Consider the following 20,896-nt stretch of genomic DNA (forward strand, 5'->3'; position numbering starts at 1 on the left):
ACTGAAACGTATTAAAGACAAAATTAAAAAAAAATGAGTAAGAATTGTGTTATAAATAATGAACATAATAAAATATTGATAAATGATAAATGATATAAATTCAAAAAAAAAGATTAATCGTAGATGGCGCCATGTCTACGTGATGCCATTGGTTGGTAGGTGTGCGCCATGTTCACGCTCTTACGGTATAGTAGCTATGTTCAAAGTATTGACTGTGGCGACACCGTACGGCGATCGTTTGTTTCTCGCGAATTTGCTAAAAGCACCGCACTAAATCAGCAGGAGCAGAAGTAGTAGAAGCTGTAGTACCGTGTCATAATTACGACCAAAATCGAACAACGACGACTACGACGAGTATCTCTTGATTAAATAATTTCATTGCAAAATTTTGTGTTTTTGCCAATCTATTTTCTTATTTACTTAAATACGAAAAAAAAAAAGGAAAGCGAACTAAAGGAATAAAGGAAAAATTCGAAAATTCTCGTCCGTAGGAAAGAAAAAGAAGAAGAAAAAAAAGTGGAAGAAGGTCGAAGAAAAAGGGGGTAAAGGAGTAAGAGGAGAAGAGGGAAGAAAAGGAGGAAGAAGAAGGGGAAAACGAATAATCGGAAAAGACAAAAAAGATCAAAGAAATAAACAGGCAAGAGAAAGAAGAATAGAATTGTGTTAAAGTGACAAAAAACAAGTTTTAAGATAAGAAGAGAAGAAGATACTACGGATCTTCGTGTTCGTTCAATATCGAACGAAAAACTTGTCTTCTCTCTTCGACATTTCTCCTCTGATATACACCTATATACATATCAGACACACTTTAACGTTATGGACGTGACAGCAGTTGTCAAGCTATAAGCTCGTATCTCCTTCTCTCCTTCATGGTAAATGGTGCGTTCCAAATCTACTTCATTCTATCCTTTCTCTCTTTCTCTCTCTCTCTCTCTCTCTCTCTCTCTCATTCTTTCTTATTCTATCGCTTCATCTATTGCTATCTTTATTTTATCTTCTTTGTTTCTTTCTCTCTCTTTCTCTCTCTCTTTCTCTTCTCATCGTTATTTATCGTTTCGAAGAGTGCATCGAATACAAACGAGAAAGAACGAGTGCAATGGACGAGGGACGCATATGTTTATATACCAATGCGACCACCTACAAGCACAATTATTTATTAACAAACAAAGATTTTTCTCATATGTTCTGTGTGACAAAATGTGTTATTAGAAAGTTTTACTTTTTTTTTTTTTTTTTTATATATATAAAAAGAAAAAGAGAGAAGACAAAAAATAGTGTCTAAATGATATGTCATCTTTTTTCTTCTTTAGGAAAACAATAAACATTAATGATGGGCTCTTATCTTTTTAACGGATATCATCGTGCATACCTGTGTGCTGCTGCTGACTCTTAAAGTGATTACAACAACGTCCTCCGATACAAATAATCGTAATAATTTTATTATTATTATACTTTTTTGTCTTTATCTTTTAATATAAATCGCGACGATAAAAATATTTTGCAGTGTTCAACTTTACCGATCGATCGTGAATTATCGGCTTTTTCCGACTAATCTCGTTTGGCTCGTTTTATTATGTATTCTTCATGGCAAAGAGCTTTGATAAAAATTCAATCTAATATTGATTCATCGTATATACGTTTTGTTTGACTTGTTGGTAGGTTAATTCAGTGTACTTCTTAAGTTTACTATTTGAAAATTCGTGAATACTATCGTACAGTGATTAATCTCGAATTATGTGTTTGTGCGCGTAACACAGTTTATCGTCCATTCTCCTCGTGTCTATATTCACATAGATTATTTTATTTGAAAAAAAAAAAAAAAAAACTGAATTGTAATTAATCTTTAACTTTTCTTTTTCTAATCGTGAAGTGTATTAGATTGTAACTGTGTTTGTTTCATACAATAGAATTTTCGGAAGGTACATACACACATATATATACATCTTTGTAAAATGTTTTTCAAGGTTATGAAGCAATAGTTATCAGTACATCGATGCGATAAGATTTATTGATTATTTATCAAAAAACGTTGTAGCGTTCAATTATTATTTTTTTTTCATTTTTGTTTACGTGTGCAAATAATAGAAGAGGATTTATATTCGATTTCTTATTTTTACTGCGCTACGAATTTTTTTTCTTTTTTTTTTATCTTGAGAAAATTCTCATCGTTATAATATAAAAAAAAAAAAAGGAAAAAAAGAAACAAAAGATTGCTATTAGTTTTCACAAAAGGTTATTTATTTCGAGAACAATTCGTTCTCACGCGCACACTCTTTCTCTTTTTTCTCTCTCTCTTTCTTTCTTTCTTTCTTTCGAGTTCGCAAACGATAAGAATTATCAATCGCCGTAGCGATAAACACTTATCGCTATTGGTCAGAAGAGAATTCTCGCGAATCGTGATTGGTCGTTGAGATCTTGACCCATTCATCGTTTTTCCCGTGACTGCAGTGTTCGGTGTATCAGCTGCCGGAGCAGAGCGCTTCGATGTTTTGGCAGCTGATATTATTTTTCACTTCCGCCGATATTATCGGAGCACTTTCAAATTTAATCGTTTAAATCGCATTTAATCGATACAAAGTTATTTTTCATAGTTTCGCGAAAGGGTTTGTTTGTTAAAATAACGGAAGAAAGAAAATTTGTTAACGGTGTTGAACTATATATCTATATATATAAAATCGCATTGGAGATATGTCTGACACTTTATTCGGGGAAGTAGAAGATAATGACGTCATGTACTGAAACATAAGAACTTTTTTTCCACCTTGTTCTTTGTAATCGTTCGTGGATAAAGGTTATACAATTTTTAATACATCTAATTTATCTTTTAAATTAGTAATCTTTGATAATGTGTGTGTATATTGATATGTATATGTATGTGTGTATATAGGTTACGAAGAGTGGTTCATCAAATTTGGATACAGCATAAATTGTTTTGGTTTTTCTAATTATATTCCTCGTTGCTGTTAGTTTATATTATATTGTGTTAAGCGTTAAGCATCTTTTGTTGACTTTTCCCACTTAGGCTATAATGATTTGTCAGTCATAAAAAAGCAGAAAAATGTCAATCATTGGTGACAGTGATATACCTGAATAAAAAATTTAAGGCCAATTTGTAGGAACTGGCGTGGCATTTAAAGTTATAGATATATTTCTGTAGATAAAATTAATACTTGAAACTAAGATCCTTATGTTCAGTAATTTTATAAAAATTAGTAGTCTGTCACTAAATCAGTATTCTTAATAATTTGACAAGTAGATGTGTGTTGTGTAAGTTCACTATATATTATATATGGTTAATACAAAAGTGTTTTAAACTACTTAATGGTTCAATAGAGAATGGATTCAGAAGAAGAAACAATGAACGATTCCGGAAACGAGTCTAGTGGAGACGATGTTGACTATGCTATGGATATTGAATCTGGGAATCTACGTGACCGGAATATGGAAGTTGACGAATATCCATTTGAAGTTTTATCAACAGAAGAAATTGTACAACACATGGTTGATTCTATAAAGGAGGTCAACAGTGTCGTTGAAGTATGTTTTATGGAATTAGACTAATTGATCGAATAATAGGATATTATTTTTTGATTGGTTCATCTAAATGAAATCAATTTTTATAGATACCGGCAACAACAACACGCATTTTGTTAAATCATTTTAAATGGGACAAAGAAAAATTAATGGAACGCTTTTATGATACGGACCAAGAAAAATTATTTAGAGAAGCACGTGTCATTAATCCATTCAGGAAAGGTTCTGTGATAAATAAGAGTTGGTCTTCTCAAAGTTCCTTGGTAAAAATAATTATATATATATTAATATGTCAGTGTAGAATTATAACAGGAACGAATTGATTATTCAGTTAACCATACACGTATTTCTCACAGTCTAGTAGGAGAACATCCGTAAATGGAGCAGAAGAATGTGGAATTTGTTTAATGACTCTACCATCCTCTGTAAGTGTTATTACACATTTGGAGTTGATTATTATTAAATGTAATATATTTATATATATATGTATGTATACATATATATGTATGTAATATTTAGATGATGACTGGTCTGGAATGTGGACATCGTTTTTGCACCGGATGCTGGGGTGAATATCTCACAACCAAAATAATGGAAGAAGGTGTTGGACAAACAATTGCATGTGCCGCTCATGCCTGTGACATTTTAGTTGACGATGCTAGTGTTATGCGGCTAGTTAAAGACTCAAAAGTTAAACTGAAATATCAGCACTTGATAACAAACAGTTTTGTGCAAGTAAGGATTAAGATTTTTTCAAGAATAAATATTTCATTGATATATTACAAATAGTCATGTTACATTTGATTTATTTAACAGTGTAATAGGCTGTTAAAGTGGTGTCCATCGCCAGATTGTAGTAATGCCGTCAAAGTACAATATGTAGATTCAAGACCTGTTACATGTAAATGTGGTCACACATTTTGTTTTTATTGTTGTGGAGATTGGCATGACCCAGTTAAATGTCATTTGTTACGTAAGTGGATCAAAAAATGTGATGACGATTCGGAAACCTCTAATTGGATCGCAGCAAATACTAAAGAATGTCCGAAGTGTAACGTTACAATAGAAAAAGATGGTGGTTGTAATCACATGGTATGCAAAAATCAAAACTGTAAAGCTGACTTTTGTTGGGTATGTCTTGGTCCTTGGGAACCACATGGATCTAGTTGGTACAATTGTAATCGATATGATGAAGAAGAAGCCAAAGCAGCGCGAGTTGCTCAAGATCAATCAAGGTCTGCTTTGCAACGTTATTTGTTTTATTGCAATAGGTATATGAATCACATGCAATCCTTGAGGTTTGAAAACAAGTTATATGCTAGCGTAAAAGAAAAAATGGAGGAAATGCAACAACACAATATGTCTTGGATCGAGGTAAAGAAACAAATTAGTTTCGTAAATACACTCGTTCAATAATAACAAATTTATTTAACCTAACCTATAATTTTAATATTTAGGTACAATTTTTAAAGAAAGCAGTCGATATTTTATGTTCCTGTAGACAAACTCTCATGTATACTTATGTATTTGCCTACTATTTGAAGAAAACCAATCAGTCTGTGATTTTTGAAACCAACCAAAAGGATCTAGAGAGCGCCACTGAGTGCCTCTCTGAATATCTCGAAAGAGATATTACGAGTGAGAACCTTTCCGGTATTAAACAAAAGGTTCAGGATAAATATAGGTACATAGAAAAATATATATTATTTATATAACAATTTTCTATATATCTGAATATTTGTATTTTTGTTTTAAAGATATTGCGAAAGTCGACGAAAAGTACTTCTAGAACATGTTCACGAGGGTTATGAAAATGATTGGTGGGATTATGTGGAATAAGGAGAGACCAATGAAACATGTCCAGCTGTTCTCTATTTTTCTTGTCTTTTTTTTTTTTTTTTCATTTTGGTCGTGAGATGTAAAGTTAAAGAATGAAGAACAAATGAAAAAGAAGAGTAGTAAAAGATCCTCTTCCTTCTCATCTCTGCCCCCAGCTGTGATAAATCAAGAAAGCTGAGAAAGAGAAAAAAAAATACAGAAAGAATGACAGAACGGAATATGTAATAAAGCATTGTTTGCGAAAAGTGATATGTACGTTTGTTACATACATTTAAAAAAAACACAATTGTCATCTGCGTGACAACCTCTAATATCGTTATTATTATATTATGAATTTTGAACTTACTCAAAATGTGAATTTTACTATCAACGACAACTAACACACTATTACAACTATAACTATATAAAAAAACAAAAAGAACAAAAAAATCAATAGATTGAATGTAACATAACTTTGTCGTGATTGATTCGTGCTTGCTGTGTATACTGCACATTATTATTATACTGTTAGTTAATGCGATAAATATGCCCTTCGTTATGGCATTGTATTCTGATATTATTCAAGGCGGATTTTTGATTACATATTATGCACTCGGTTTAAAACAAAAGATAAACAAACAAATTGTGTTTTTCTTTCAAACGAACGAAAGGATTGATTGGTAAAAATACATTAATTATATTTATTATTATGAGATCCAGCAATGCATATATATATATATATATATATATATATATATATATATATGTATATACATATATTTATATATATGTATATTATTGCGAAATTCTGATTTTTTCTTGTGCTGTTATGAAAATTCTTAGATGACAACTATTCTTTTTTTCTTCGAAAATAACCATTTGATGCTAAATTGTGATGACGATGATGATATATTATAATCTCAGATTAATGAATCTCCAAAAAAGAGTTTATTTTTCTCTTTGTTACTCTGATCAAGTATCATTGAATTGTTTCACGTAATTTCAAAGTTTTAGGATTACAATTGAAAAAGAAAGAAGAAGAAGAAGAAGAAGATGACGATGACGAAAGTGATGAAAAAGAAGAAATAAATAAAGAATATTATATAGAAAAAAATTACAATTAAATTAAATTATATTATATTAAATTAAATTATATTAAATTAAATTAAATTAAATTAAATTTCTTGGATGTTGTTACTCGTTTCAGAGTAATCGTGAAAAAGAAAAAAAAAAAAGAAAAAAAAGAACACAGACAGAAATAAAGACATTATTTTTTTAATTTTGATTATCGATATAATCCTTAAGAAAATGTGTTGTTAATACACGAAGAAAAAAAAAATGGAGAACAAGAGAAGAAAGAAATGGAAAAATATTTGTAGCAATTTTTCCTTCTATTTCGGACAATGATACGTCCAGGCTAATAAATTGCCATTCTAAACTTTAACTCAACTTCTAATAATAATAATAATAATAATAATCATATCGTCAGTGTTACGATTATGAGAAATATGTTATTTGTACATACATATATGTGTATATATAGTGAGTAACTTTAATATTCTGACACAAGAACAATTTTGATTTTTATTGCATTAGGATTTTGTTTTTAACGAATAAAAAAATAAATAAATGAATTATCTTAAATGAACAGACACATAATTTTAAGTCCTGTAATTTAATGAACAATATGTAATTATTAATGTTATTTATTTAATTTAAAATATTTGTTGTGTGATTATTTAAATATGTCATTTGATGAAATAATAATTGGCTGTCTAATTATTAAATTTTTTTTTTTAAACAATTTTCTTGACTTTTATAATTAAAATATTTGAAGAAAATTTGTTGTTGTGTTTGTAAAAGCGGTAATTTGTATGAACATCATTACATTCCGTTAACAAATTTCAAATTTAGAAAAAAAATTATAAGAATATTAAATTTTACGGTTAATATTTTAAGTGTTTTAAAAATAAGTAATTAGAGATTATAAAGATTGGAAATAAAAATGTGTTCCAAAAAAAAAAAAAAGAAAAATGGAAACTTGTAGAATATAGATAATAAAATTAAATCAGATATAGAAAAAAACAAAAAAAAAATTAATCAAATTTTGCAAATGAATTTGTTTTAATTGATTTCAATCCAAATTCGAAATAAATTACTGATTTCATTAATGCGAGACTTATGTTTGACAATCATATCATGCATCTTACTTCACATTGTAAAATTAAATTATTATTAATTAACAATAAATACAGACATTTAGTGAAGTGAGGTAAATAAATTTAATACATTTTCTGTTCGAAATGAACGAAGAATGTGAGTAATTTTGTTTTAATTGAAATAAAACAAAATGAAATGTAAAAGATTTGAAGTAAAATTAATTTTAGAAACGTTAAATACATTTTTATTGATAGTGCAATGGAGACGCGAACTTATATTATAATTAAGAAAAAAGGAAACATGTCGACAAAGATTATAAGTGCAATAAAAATATCGTTAAATAATTTTTTAAGTATATAACAAAAAACAAAGTAAGAAAAATCGTACGAATTAAATGAATGAAATATCGTGTCCGAATATGTTCGATTTACTCACTGTATATAAATTTATATACGCGCATATATATGTATATATGTCGTATATTGTAGAATAATTTTCATGATGGAATAAGGAACAAAAACAAAAAAAAAGAATAATAATGTAAGTGGCCTGTTTTATTTTATTTTATTTTGTAAATTAAAATCGCTTATTTACGAACATGACAAATACAAACGGATCGTTGTGAACAATAAGTAAATAGATAAATAAATAAAATATATATATATATATATATATATATATATTGGAGAATAATAATAATGAATTAAAATGATTAAACTTTTCCGACATTATTTGAATAATAATATTGTACTAAAATAAAAAATAACAATAAAAAAAAATATATATATATATATATATGAAACAAAAAAAATTTGCATAATCTAAGGAAAACAAAAAAATACAAAACTTCGTTTCACTCGTCATATTAAATGAAATGACATACATGGAAAAAGATTATGCACCAGAGAGGAATTTAAAATAATAATAATAATAATAATAATAATAGTAGTAGTAGTTAATGATGATGATAAAATAAAAATAAATAAATAATTGAATATACAAATATAGGCTTTTTCGTGCCAAAACTGACCACGAGTTAGAATATTGTCTCATTCACTTTTCAGAATAATCTGATGTATAAATGTTCTTGTATATGAATATTTGAAAGATGATATTTTTTATTAAGAAAGATCCTTTTTTTCTTTTTTTTCCTTTTTTATTAACGAAGTTAAATTTGAATTTATTTTATCTATGAGTCAGTCTCCAACAACGAGTTGAGATTTAGTCAATAAAAGTAAACAAAACATTTGAGCATAAAGCACATGTTAGATGAATAGAACTCCGGTTTATTGGTTGTCAAATAATCGTCCATTGTTAAATGTTGTAAATGTGAATTTACATTGTAAAATTATTTAGATGGTTGTTGTTACAGTATTCGAAGATTTTGAATACGCTTTTATTCTAATTACATGGGTTTGTTAACTTTTATTGACTCTATTCGTTGAGCGCGAACTGTAAATGTAAATATAAATACAACAGTATATTTAGAAATTAATATATCATTTGTCAAATATTAAATGTTTCATTGCTTCAACAAGTTAAACTCATTAAAATGATATTTTTTATGATTGAAATTTAATTAAAATGACATTCGATTGGAAAACTAACATGGAACATTTGTAATACTTTTCAAAAAATAAACGAATATTTCGATGTACTAATAGTAATTGTCCACGATGAAAGAAAAAGAACAGAAACTTTGTTAAAGTTTTCATAAAGGGGGCCAAGTTTCGAACGTCTTTGTCATAAAAAAAAATAATAATAATAATAAAGTATTACATGTTTTATCATATTGAATCAATTGTAAAAGAAGAAATGGACATTGAAACTATTAGAAAAGAACAGAAACATTTGATTAAACGTTTTGACTCGTAAATAAAAAAATACAAATTTTTCAATTAAAATAATTAATTCATGATAAATTGCTTAATATATAATACAAAAAAAAACAAAATAATGCCGTAAAAATATTACATTGCTATAACGAAGAACAAATGAAAATGATTTTATAAAACGTTCGCTACCATAAATGAAATTAATATGTTTAATTAATATAATCTTTTTTTTTTTAAATAATAAACAAGATCTCTCTTACTAATACTAATTATAAATAATACATACTTAAATAATTTATATATATATATATAAGTAAAACCAAACAAAAATACAGACACACATACATACATATACACGCAAAGAAAACTTGCAATAATTTTTATCGATATAAAATTGTGCAAAGCCAAAAATATTTTTGACAGAAGAAAAAAAGAAAAAAAAAAAAGAAAAAAACAAGATGAAAATTATAATCTTGAATAGTTGATTTAAAAATGGATAAAGAAGAAAAAAAAGATAATGACCTTGAAATATTTATTGTCTATCTAACGTGCTATAATATTTACGTAATACTGATGATATGTTACGATGATCGTTAATCAACTATTTACAAAATTATCAAACTGCGTGATTCAATGATCGTTTTGTAGTTGATATTATAATAATAGTAATAATAATTAATAATATTAAATAATAATAATAATAATAATAATAATAATAATAATTATGGAACATAAAAAAAGAGTAGTTCCAATCTGTACAGTTACATATATTATTATAAATAGTTTAGTTGTATTATTTACGATAAGTGAAGACACATTAAAATATACACACATACTTGTATGTAGTAGTAATGTCGATAATTAGAAAAATTCAAATTAAAAGTAGACAATTTTGAAGATTTATTAATAAAATAATAATAATAATAATAATATATATAATAATAAAATTTTGAAAGAAACAACAAAAGAAGAAGAAGAAGAAGAAGGAAGAAAATTGTTGATTCTTGGTATTACAAAAAAAAGAAAACTTGAAGGAAAGATGGAGGAAAAAAATGAATAAATAAAATATATAAAAATTACGATAAAAATTAGAATTGTTTCTGCTGTACAGTGATAAAATTGATAATTAGAATTGTAAGGTGATCAATTATGACACAAATTTGAATGAAAAAAGGATTATTAATAATACGTGGGTTTTTTTTTTTGTATATTCTACGTTTTATTCTTCATATTTACATACGTGCATTCGCAATTATTATTTCCTTCTAGTCTGGCTTAATTGTAAAAATAAAAATATATGAGTAAGAGGTAAAGAAAGATATTATAAATGTAAAAAAAAAAAAAGAAAAAAAAAGTGAATTGATATTTAAAATGCTTAATATAATATTTTTTCCAAATCATGCACAAAACACAAAAAAGAAAATCTTCATTTGTGGATTCAAACCTATATATATGAAATAAAAGATATAACGCGTGTGTCGTATTCTCAAATAAAAAAATATTCGAGGAAAAACACAACACACCTTGAGAAATATTTAATATTAATTAATTATTAAAAAAAAAATTAATAATTAGATCTATAATAGAAGAAAATAAAAAAAAAAAACAAGAATATTATTTGTAAAATCTATGTAAAGAAGAGTGAGTCTTCTGTTTTAGGAACTTTACTATTAAATGATTAATTAATTAATTGAACATATTTTTAAATAATCATTTTTCAAACGAAATATTTTAATTCCTTATTCTTCACACAATTAATTGTAATTCATACAACAAGAGTGATCGAAAATTGAAGAAAATATAATAAAAATCAATAAAAAAAAAAAAAAGATAATAAGATAAAAATAATTAATAATAATCGTAATTTATACAAGTTGCGACTATTTGAGATTTGTTTAATTTTTTTCTGACTATTTATAATTATTTAATTATTATTACATATCGTATATTTCTTTTTTAATTTTTTATTGAAATAAGTTGTATCAAAAGCAGTTTAAATTAATCGATATAATAATTTAAAAAAAAAAAACATGATTAATGTAATGATCGAGAAAAAAAGGAAGGACGACATATTTAATTATTTTTTTATTATTTATTGTGTAAAAAGATTCTTTTTTTTTTCACCAGAATAATTATTGTACATAATTTCCTTTCGTTTTTTATTGCGAAAAACAAGTTGTAAACAATTGAAGTATATAAAATTCGAAATATAAAATACATATAAATTGCGGTATACATTTTGCATCCACCATTTTGTTTAGGGGAAATAACAAAAAAGGAAAGACCAAAAAAAAAAAAATATACATATATATATATCTATCGAAAAGCCTCGTTCTTTCGTGTTAGAAAGAACAAGGATTAAAAAATAAGAAATAATAATAATAACAATTATAATAATAATAAAAATAATAATAATAATAATAAAAATAGTAATAAATGAATTAAAAAGTAATACAAAATAAAATGAAGATAATAGAAAGCTTGCTATTGTGATAACAAAAATTAATCTAGCATCATTATTATCGTTATCATCATCATCATCATCATTATTATTATTATTATTATTATTATTATTATTAATATTATTATTTCATAAATTCAATTTGTTATTTAAAATATATTTTCTACCTAAAATAAATTAGAAAAATAAATACAAATAGTTTGCTTCTACCTAAATTCATTGCAAATTTTGAGATTCCTATTATATTGATCGTAAGAGATTCGAAATTCAAATTTTTACGATTTTTAAGGGGTCATAATTAGAAAGAAGGGGAAGTAAAGGGTTTGGAGTGAAAAAAGAAACTAAGAAAAGCTGAAAAGAAAAAATAACAAAGATGGATGTGAGAGAAAGAATATAAGAAAAGAATAAAAAAAAAAAAAAATCACCTAAGAAAATCTACTAAAGTGTGTGTTCGTGTGTGCGTGATTCGCCGAAAACAAAAAAGTAAATAATATAAAGATTAAAAAAAAAAAAAAAAATAAATAAATAGAACAACATTAAAATATATAAATTTATTAACAAGAGAAACGAAGAAATTGTACGTTCTCTTCTTTTTCTTCTTATTATTTAAAAATTTTGTTGGATTCATTAGATTTACAAAACAAAAAACAAACAAATAAATAAATACAATGTAGAAAAAATAATGACGAGAGACAATTGGAAGTGATATGAAAGTTTTATTGCATCAAGATTCGTTTACGTTTAAACTAAACGTTCCAACGAACTTGTGCTTTTCAATTAGTGTATCTGTGACTTTTCTGTGTGTGTAATAGTAGTATAGTAGTAGTAGTGTAGTAAACACTTGTTTCGTTGGGTTGCGTCCTAAGCGCGGGAAAGAAGAACACGTTCGAATATCCTTTTGATCGCGTTCTCGTAAAAAATAAGTACGCATAAGGGTTTCAATCGGAAAGTACCATGGGTTAAGCAACAATTTGCGACGTTGTATCAGGATGTTGCGGTTAATATGGCGGTCACCAAGCTTAGGGCTGCACCAGTCATTACAAGACTTCTCCAAATTGCATCGCTAGTTTCTTCGGCAACTGGATATTCTTCGCAAAGTTGTTCCTAAAAAAAATATATATAGAATATTTTTTTATTAATCAATTAGCCGAAGAAAAAAAAATAACGGGTTTGAATTTTAATTTAAGATTAATCAGTGATACTTTTAGCTTTGATATATTTGAAATTTAATACAGTTAAAAAAAAAAAAAAAATTATTTTAAAGTTTGTCATTCTGAAATATCATTTAACAATAATTTCTTTCTGTTTATTTTTTTTTTTTTTTACAAAAATAATTACTCATCTTCTCAAATGAATAAATGGATGAGTATCTGACTATTGTATTACATATTATATGAGTCACGTGGTAAAGATGGAGGGATGATAAGTTGAATGAAAACTCACCCATCCATATTCCTTGATAAAAATAGCAATTTCGTCAGCGATATATCTTGAGATGTATATAGGTAATTTTTGTTTTAGTGTTGTCATTCTCCTATCTCTGGCCCATAATGCAAGTCTTCCCGTAAAAGTGTACAAACAAACAATTTTCGCCCACGTAACACCACGAATGAACAATTCGTCAGCGACTATACGAAAAGTTTCATATGCGGTATCAGGGCTAACGTTTAAACGGTTGACCATACTTGTGAATAGTATATTGTGCTTGTTCAGCATCCGGTATACGTTATGCCGCATGCTGCGAGATATCGGATCTCTTGATATACGATAAATGTCTTCCTTCAAGAGATAGCGTATCACGTCGTTAGCCAAACACTCGGCAGTATATTCAATCGAGTTCTCACAGAGTCTGTATCGTGGGGGTGGTGTCAATTGTGGGAAAAGATATTGCAATCGTATCTGTAATAAATAAATTACATTGTTAAATATATTACAATATATAACAAAAACATCAGATAATGCATGTATTGCTAATGCATTCATTATCTTTCTATCATATTTGATATTTGAAATATTTTTTTTTGTTTTTCAAAGTAATGATCGTGTGTCAAACAATAACAACACAAAACAACATGGTGTTCGTATATGTTCGTGCTTTCTCCCTCGTTCTCCCTTCTCTTTCTTTCTTTCTTTCTTTCTTTCTTTCTCACTCGAGTGACCGCGAAATGTACTGACTCTCGAGGTCACGAGTATTGCCTATCGATTCTCTCATGCCTCGACAATGGTAGACTAAAGCTGGCAACGGGAAAGAGAAAGAAAAAAAGCTAGGGGGTTGAACCAAAAAATACGAATACATAAAATAAGTAAAAACATATTGTATGCATATATATACACACACGCATGTATATAAATATATATATATTACATGTTATACATTACCTGGCACATTTCGATAAAAGACATAACACTGGTAGCAGTCCGTATGGCATATCTGTATATTATCCCTCCTCCTTCCCCTTCACTTCCATCCCTTTCATCAAGTTCCTGTTCAGACTCTTCCTCATCTTTATAGTCCTCGGCTTCGTTGGAGACAGTGCCGGCAGCGGCAACTACGGCGCTGCAGGCTTGTTGCTTGCTCGGTGAATTCCTGTTACCGGGTGGATCGCATTCCAGAATGCCGCCCACTCTGGAATGCGGTTCTCCCCGCGCTAACGCACCCCTTACCTCCTCTCCCTCCTTCGCGAAGATCTCATTGTTCGTCTTCGGCGCTCCTTCGTCGCCGGCCATTCTTTTCCTCTTTTAACTCTTTTTTTTTTCCTTTTCTTCCTAACGTTTAATTTTCTCTTTTCTCCTTCTTCTTCTTCTTCTTTTTCTCTCTTTCTTTATTTTTCTCTCTTTTCAACTTTCACGCGCGAATATTTCTCACAGTAAGTCTTCTATCCTTTCGTTGATCGTTAATACTTCCTCTCATAACAAAATGAACTATTTGAAATAATTACTTTTTATTTTTCATCTCACTTAACACCAAACCAAATTATTTTCAATATGTCAAATTATATAACTGGGCCACAAACAACGAGAATTATTATTATTATTATTAGATATTGTTTTTTTTTCTTAATTTCTCCTTAAAACTGTTGGAGTTAAAACGTTCGTTGTTACTCGTCGCGTAGTTGGTCTCTTGGTCGTCGTCGTCGTCGTCGTAGTCGTCGTCATTCGCCGGCCGACGAAGCGCTCTCTACGTTCCCGCGGCCATTTCCAAAGCCAGGCCTAGCCGCTTAATCCCCCACCACTCGGCAAAGTTCGTGCCGCGATTCTACCGACCAATCGGAATACACCGTGTACTCTCTTAACAGCGCCGCTGCACGCACTCGCACCAATATCCACCCCACTACCTCCTATCCCCACCTCTTTTTTCGAGTATCTATGGATCATTCAACATTTCTCCCCACCACTAGCGCCCTCGCCGCCGTATTCGGCACGCGAGAGTCGTGGCGCCACCTCACCCCTCTTCACTCCTCCCGCGACTCTTGCCGCGTACACACGTGCGGCTTGTATTTCTTCTCTCTCTCTCTCTCTCTCTCTCTCTCTCTCTCTCTTTCTCTCTTTCTCGATAGATACATATAAGTCTACATTTCTGTTCTCTCTTTCGTACTAGGGTACTTTTCTTCTTCTGTGTGTGTGTTGTGTGTATGTATGCATTAGTACACGTGTCTCCAACTCACTACTACTCTTTATATGTGAGAGTTTATATCGGTGTAGTTACATATATGTATGTATGTATGAATGCATGTATGGATGGTGGTATACCCCCCGAACAGAGAGACAGGATACTGTGAGAATGGAATTTTCGAGGAGATCGCAAGAGACGTTCTCTCTGCCTACTCGTCTCGTTACTTCCCCTTCTATTTCTATATACTCTTCAATGTATTCTTTCCTTGCTAACGGGATATTACGAGGAAAATGTTAATGCGTTCACTGCTGTGGTAATTTATTTTTTTTTTTAATCAATTTATAATACCCATTTTAATTATTTTCCTTTTTTTTTCAGATTAATGATACAATTTATGTATATATTCTTATAAATATTTTATTACATTTATTTCATTGATATATTACAATTCTTTATGTTATTTAAATGTTGTAATGATCATAATACTTTTTTTTTAACTTCCCATAGGAAAGATCTTTTTTTGATCGAATGATTTCCGTTTATGGAAGGTTGCATAACCATCTGAGCTCCTTTAGGAAATGCTCGATCTTTGACTCTATCCGGTATATACAAACATACATACACTCACACACAGTCATACTATATATAGGAAGTATATACACAACAGTGTTTATAAACCTCGAGAAAGAGAGAGAGAGAGAGAGAGAGAGAGAGAGAGGGAACGTGTTCCTTTCTTCGGTGAAAGTCAGTTCAATGAATCGTTACATCGAATTTGAAGATTTGTCTAAATCTTAACTTGTGGTTTCTCGTTATATTAAATACAATCCTTCTGTTATAAGAAATAATAATTCAATTATTATTGGAATCGGAAATATGAAAAAAATTAATATACAGTATTACTTTAGATAAATTTTTTTTTTTACTTAAAAGGAATTTATTATACAGCAAGTCTGTTCTTGCACATGCTGGATCACCTAACACACCGTCTTGGTTATATACTCGATTCTTGCAAAGCCGCTTGGTGCAACCTTCAAAGGCCACCGGAGAACGCGTCGATGAATGAAGTAGGAAAGTTGCGGAGTGCCACGCTCAAAGACCGGATATACGTATACTAGGTGGCCAAGAATAAGCGTCTCGTCGAACCAGTTTTAACTTTGCCAACGTCATGTCCGTCTCCGATATGATTATCCTTAGATCGATATCTTACCTTCTTACATCATTCTATCGTGTTTGAAAGTTAAACTGTTGTCTTTCTTTTTAGTTTTTTCTTATTGTTGTTCTACTTCGTAATTTCTTTAACATACGTCATTTAATTTCATAACCCAATTCGTATTTCATCATTTATTATATATATATATATATGTGTTATTTATTTTATTTATTAATGTTGATTTTTGATCACAGATTAAGAAATTAATACAAAGGTAAATATATTGATTGATGTATTTAGATTTCTTGAAATTTACAGTCTTGGATTTATAAAATATTTTTCTGATAAAATTAAAATAAATGTTTATCAAAAACAATTATTTGCTATACATACGAATATAATTTTATTTTGTATTAATAGATAAAGGTATAATAATTAAGTATTTTATTCTTAATTTTGTATATATATATATATTTAATGTAATTTAAAATTAAGTTACGCAACCTTATATGGGATCCACACTTTAGAAAAATGCTATTACATCGTTTTTAATTATTTTTATTATTATTAGCACACGCTTAGTTATATATATTTTCATAGAAAAATAATAGTGATAAACGAGAGTTTACATTTTATATTTAATTTCAAAATAATTTATATATAATAATATATTGGGGTGAGAATGTTCTGTAATACGATTAAATATTGTGAGAAATGTTTGATTAGATAATAAAAAATAGTTTGATTTTACAGAATGTAAAATTATTCACTTTCAAATTCATGATCTTAAAGTTGAAAGTTTCTCCGCTTTGACACGTAGCAATAGTCATACATCATATCTAACTCTAGATACATAGATTATCATAGATCTAAACTACTAAGTGCAGGTCATAGCGAGGCGTACTTTACCGGTCGAGGGTCAAATATATTGCGATCGATATAAAAAATACAAATTTAAATATAAATTAAACGAAAAAATTTAGTTCAATTTTTCCAAAAAAAAAAAATGTAATTTAAAACGTATGATATATACAACTATATATATATATATATATATATATATATATATATATATATATATATATATATATATATATATATATATATATATATATACTATATAACGATAAACATACATTAAATGATAACTCTTTTTCATTTACAAAATCGTGTCTATGTAATAACATGATTTGTTTCTATATAAAAAGAAATTGTTTAAAATTATTATATATTATAATTGTTATATAATTATATATATAACAATTATATTTAATTTATTATTAACTATTATTATTTTAACTTTATTATTATATTTATTTAACTTTATTATATATATTTCATTTTTATTTATTATAATTGTTAAAGTATAACTATTATAATATAATAAAATTATATAAAGTAATATATCGCAATATATGATCCTTCAATATTATTTTAAAATAATAATTATATTATATTTACGTAATTAAAAAAATTAAATTAAAACATTAATTTTTACTATTACAAAAATAAATGACTTTTATTATCAATGATATTAATTTAATTTTCATTGATAATATTCGACTTTATTAAGATATTTAAATCTGTAAGCAAACGTAAATATTATACAAATTTGATTATGTTAAATATATGACGATTGAACATTGATTGAATCATTGATTAAAATTTATTATAGTCAAATTTCTTTCTTACTGAATATACTGAGATAAGTTTAAACGTTGAATAACTCGTAGAATTTTGTCTCACCGTGTATGAATGCTTCAGGCGATAGCGTTTCTCAATGAACCTCTCTCCCTCTCTCTCTTTCTTTCTCTTTTTCCATTCTATTTCTCTTTCTCTCTCTCTCTCTCTCTCTTTCTCGTTATTTCCCTTTCTCAACTCGAGTGCATGCTACGACTATAAGCCGATGAAATTCCTGAGTTCTCTTGTGGTATGCCAACGATTTTCTTCTTCTTGCTACGATATCACTTATAAAATGTCTTTTCTTATTATCTTCGATTTAAATGAAAGTAAATGATTTTTAAACAAAAACAACAAAAAAAAAAACAAAAAAGAAAGAAAAAAACAGGAAAAGGAAAACAACTTAATTTTCTATAATAATACAAAATAATTATATATTATTATATCGTAGTATTTAATTGCAATTTATATTATAAAAAATGTTAAAAAAAAAAAAAGATTTCGATAATGAAGTTTCTAATTATATTTTCATTTCTATTTATTAATTAATTGATATTTTGTAAATTCATATTGATCAGTATTTATATCACAGGTAGTGTTGTATTAAGATTACATATTGATACAGTGTATCAATGGTGGTTGAAACAGTGATACAATGTATCAATGGTGATTGTAAATATTCACAAATGAAGAAAACTTTAGTTTATAAAAATATCTACGATAAATAAAACCCATTTATTTGTTAACAATAATAAAATAAAATATAATTGTAAATGTGTATACATGCTTATTATTACATATTATTATATATGTAATATATTATAATATAATTATTTACATATAATAATATTAAGTTGGGTTTTTTCTCGTGTGAAATAAAACTCTATTGTTTCTATGTACAAAAAAAATGTACTTTAAATTAAATAACTATAAAATTCTAACATTAACAAAAAAAAAAAAAAAAAAATAACGAAATAAACATAACAGTATTTATTGGTGCAAGCCGAAATTACTTTCTTGTCAACCCAATATATATATTTATACATATAATATATTATTATATATTATTTTAAAGTTACAAGGCTTTTATTTATAAAGAGAAAGAGAGGGAAATAATTTATTTACGTATGTACTTAAAGATTTAAGTATACTTACTTACATTAGATGACCTCGTTAAACAAGCCAATCTTATTGCAATTCTCTTAAAATATAGCACGCAGGTGCAACTTTGCAATGATTGTACGATTATAGAAACTTGAAGGCATCACTCTCTTTTAACTTACCTTTCTATACCAAACTCGGTGAGAGATTTACAAAACGAGAGGTATTAGAACACCGTAACCGGACATGGATAAATTGGCGATCTGACTCACGTGTAGATGACATCTAATTGGGTCATTATCTCACACTGTCGTTGTAGTTTGCTTCTTAAAGTACGTTCGAATATCGCACGAGGGGAGAATTCGATGTTACTCAATCCTTCAAAATTATTGCATTATAACTTTTTTTTTATTTTATTTTAAATAATATTGGAAAGATAAAATAATATATGTGATGTCAAATGTTGATACAAATTGTGATTATATCATATGAAAGTAAAATCATTTAATTATAAAATTATCACAAATTTTATAATACAAGTATTTTGTATGTTCAGTAATGTTAGTTATTGTGAAAAGTTATAATAAAAAAAAAAAAATAAGGGTCTTAAATAATATAGCAGATTATTGTATGCATGTATTATTATTGTTATCTAAAGATATATGTAGATAGCAATAAACATATAGATAAATATAACATTTAATACACATATTTATATGATATTATTAATATTATTATATATATTATATATTATATAGTATAATTTAATATATATTAAATTATAATATAAATAATATAATATAATATAATTATATTAAATTATAATAAATTTATATATATTTTGTTTAATTTTATTTTTTTTTTCTTTCTTCAAGTTTGCAAATAATAAGACAATGTTAAGTGATGTATCGATAAGGTTGATCGAGTAGTATTGTTTAATTCACAAGCTAGAAATAAGACCGTGGGAAATTTGAATGAGATAGAATCGTTCGTGCACAATATTTCAGGGCAACTCGTGGCCATCCATGGTCTGGGCAGCTTTTCTTACCGTCATTCATGATACTATAGTACGGCAATAGGATGATTGCCCTGACGGTCGCTCCAACTAAAGTGAATAAAGTCTTCTCTACAGTAATTTTAGTTTAACAGGGCGCTGAGGTACCGAGGTTTAGCCCTTCACCGATAATCTCATTCCCCCCTCCACTTTACCTCCCTCCTCTTGAATTCTTATTTTTATTTTTACTTTTATTCGAATTGATATTATTATTTTTTATCATTAATATTATTATAATAAAAATAATGTTTCCTTTTTTACGATATTATACAAATTTTACTTGATATTGAAATATCAATCATATGTATGCTTATAAATGTAAATTATGTGAGGTTATGTTCTCTGGCATGCGTGTAAGCATGCGTGTAATTAATTACTTTTACGGTGCTTATTATTGAGAATCATATAATACGTTTCTGTCAATAATCTGTTATATAATAATTTTCATTAATAATTTTAATAAAAATAAGGACTAAGTGTATCTAAATTT

General features: G+C 27.6%; 2 protein-coding genes across 2 annotated transcripts; one reads left to right on the plus strand and one right to left on the minus strand.

Moving 5' to 3' along the window:
* Positions 1-229: 229 nt before the first annotated feature.
* ari-1 (E3 ubiquitin-protein ligase ariadne-1) lies at positions 230-9,469 on the plus strand. The gene is made up of 9 exons (XM_015320421.2): positions 230-879; positions 1,311-1,428; positions 3,334-3,537; positions 3,624-3,797; positions 3,891-3,959; positions 4,054-4,269; positions 4,351-4,908; positions 4,992-5,218; positions 5,292-9,469. The coding sequence occupies exons 3-9, from the start codon at positions 3,337-3,339 to the stop codon at positions 5,371-5,373; spliced, it is 1,527 nt and encodes a 508-aa protein (XP_015175907.1). The 5' UTR covers positions 230-879; positions 1,311-1,428; positions 3,334-3,336; the 3' UTR covers positions 5,374-9,469.
* Positions 5,409-15,014, minus strand: LOC107066140 (uncharacterized). Its single transcript, XM_015320479.2, has 3 exons — positions 14,188-15,014; positions 13,252-13,707; positions 5,409-12,912 (listed from the first exon to the last, which is right to left on the minus strand). The coding sequence occupies exons 1-3, from the start codon at positions 14,533-14,535 to the stop codon at positions 12,793-12,795; spliced, it is 924 nt and encodes a 307-aa protein (XP_015175965.1). The 5' UTR covers positions 14,536-15,014; the 3' UTR covers positions 5,409-12,792.
* Between the last annotated feature and the right edge of the window lie 5,882 nt (positions 15,015-20,896).

This window comes from Polistes dominula, unplaced genomic scaffold (assembly GCF_049000335.1).
Source record: "Polistes dominula isolate Pdom_NZ unplaced genomic scaffold, Pdom_raw_medaka contig_20, whole genome shotgun sequence".
NCBI classification, from domain to species: domain Eukaryota; kingdom Metazoa; phylum Arthropoda; class Insecta; order Hymenoptera; family Vespidae; genus Polistes; species Polistes dominula.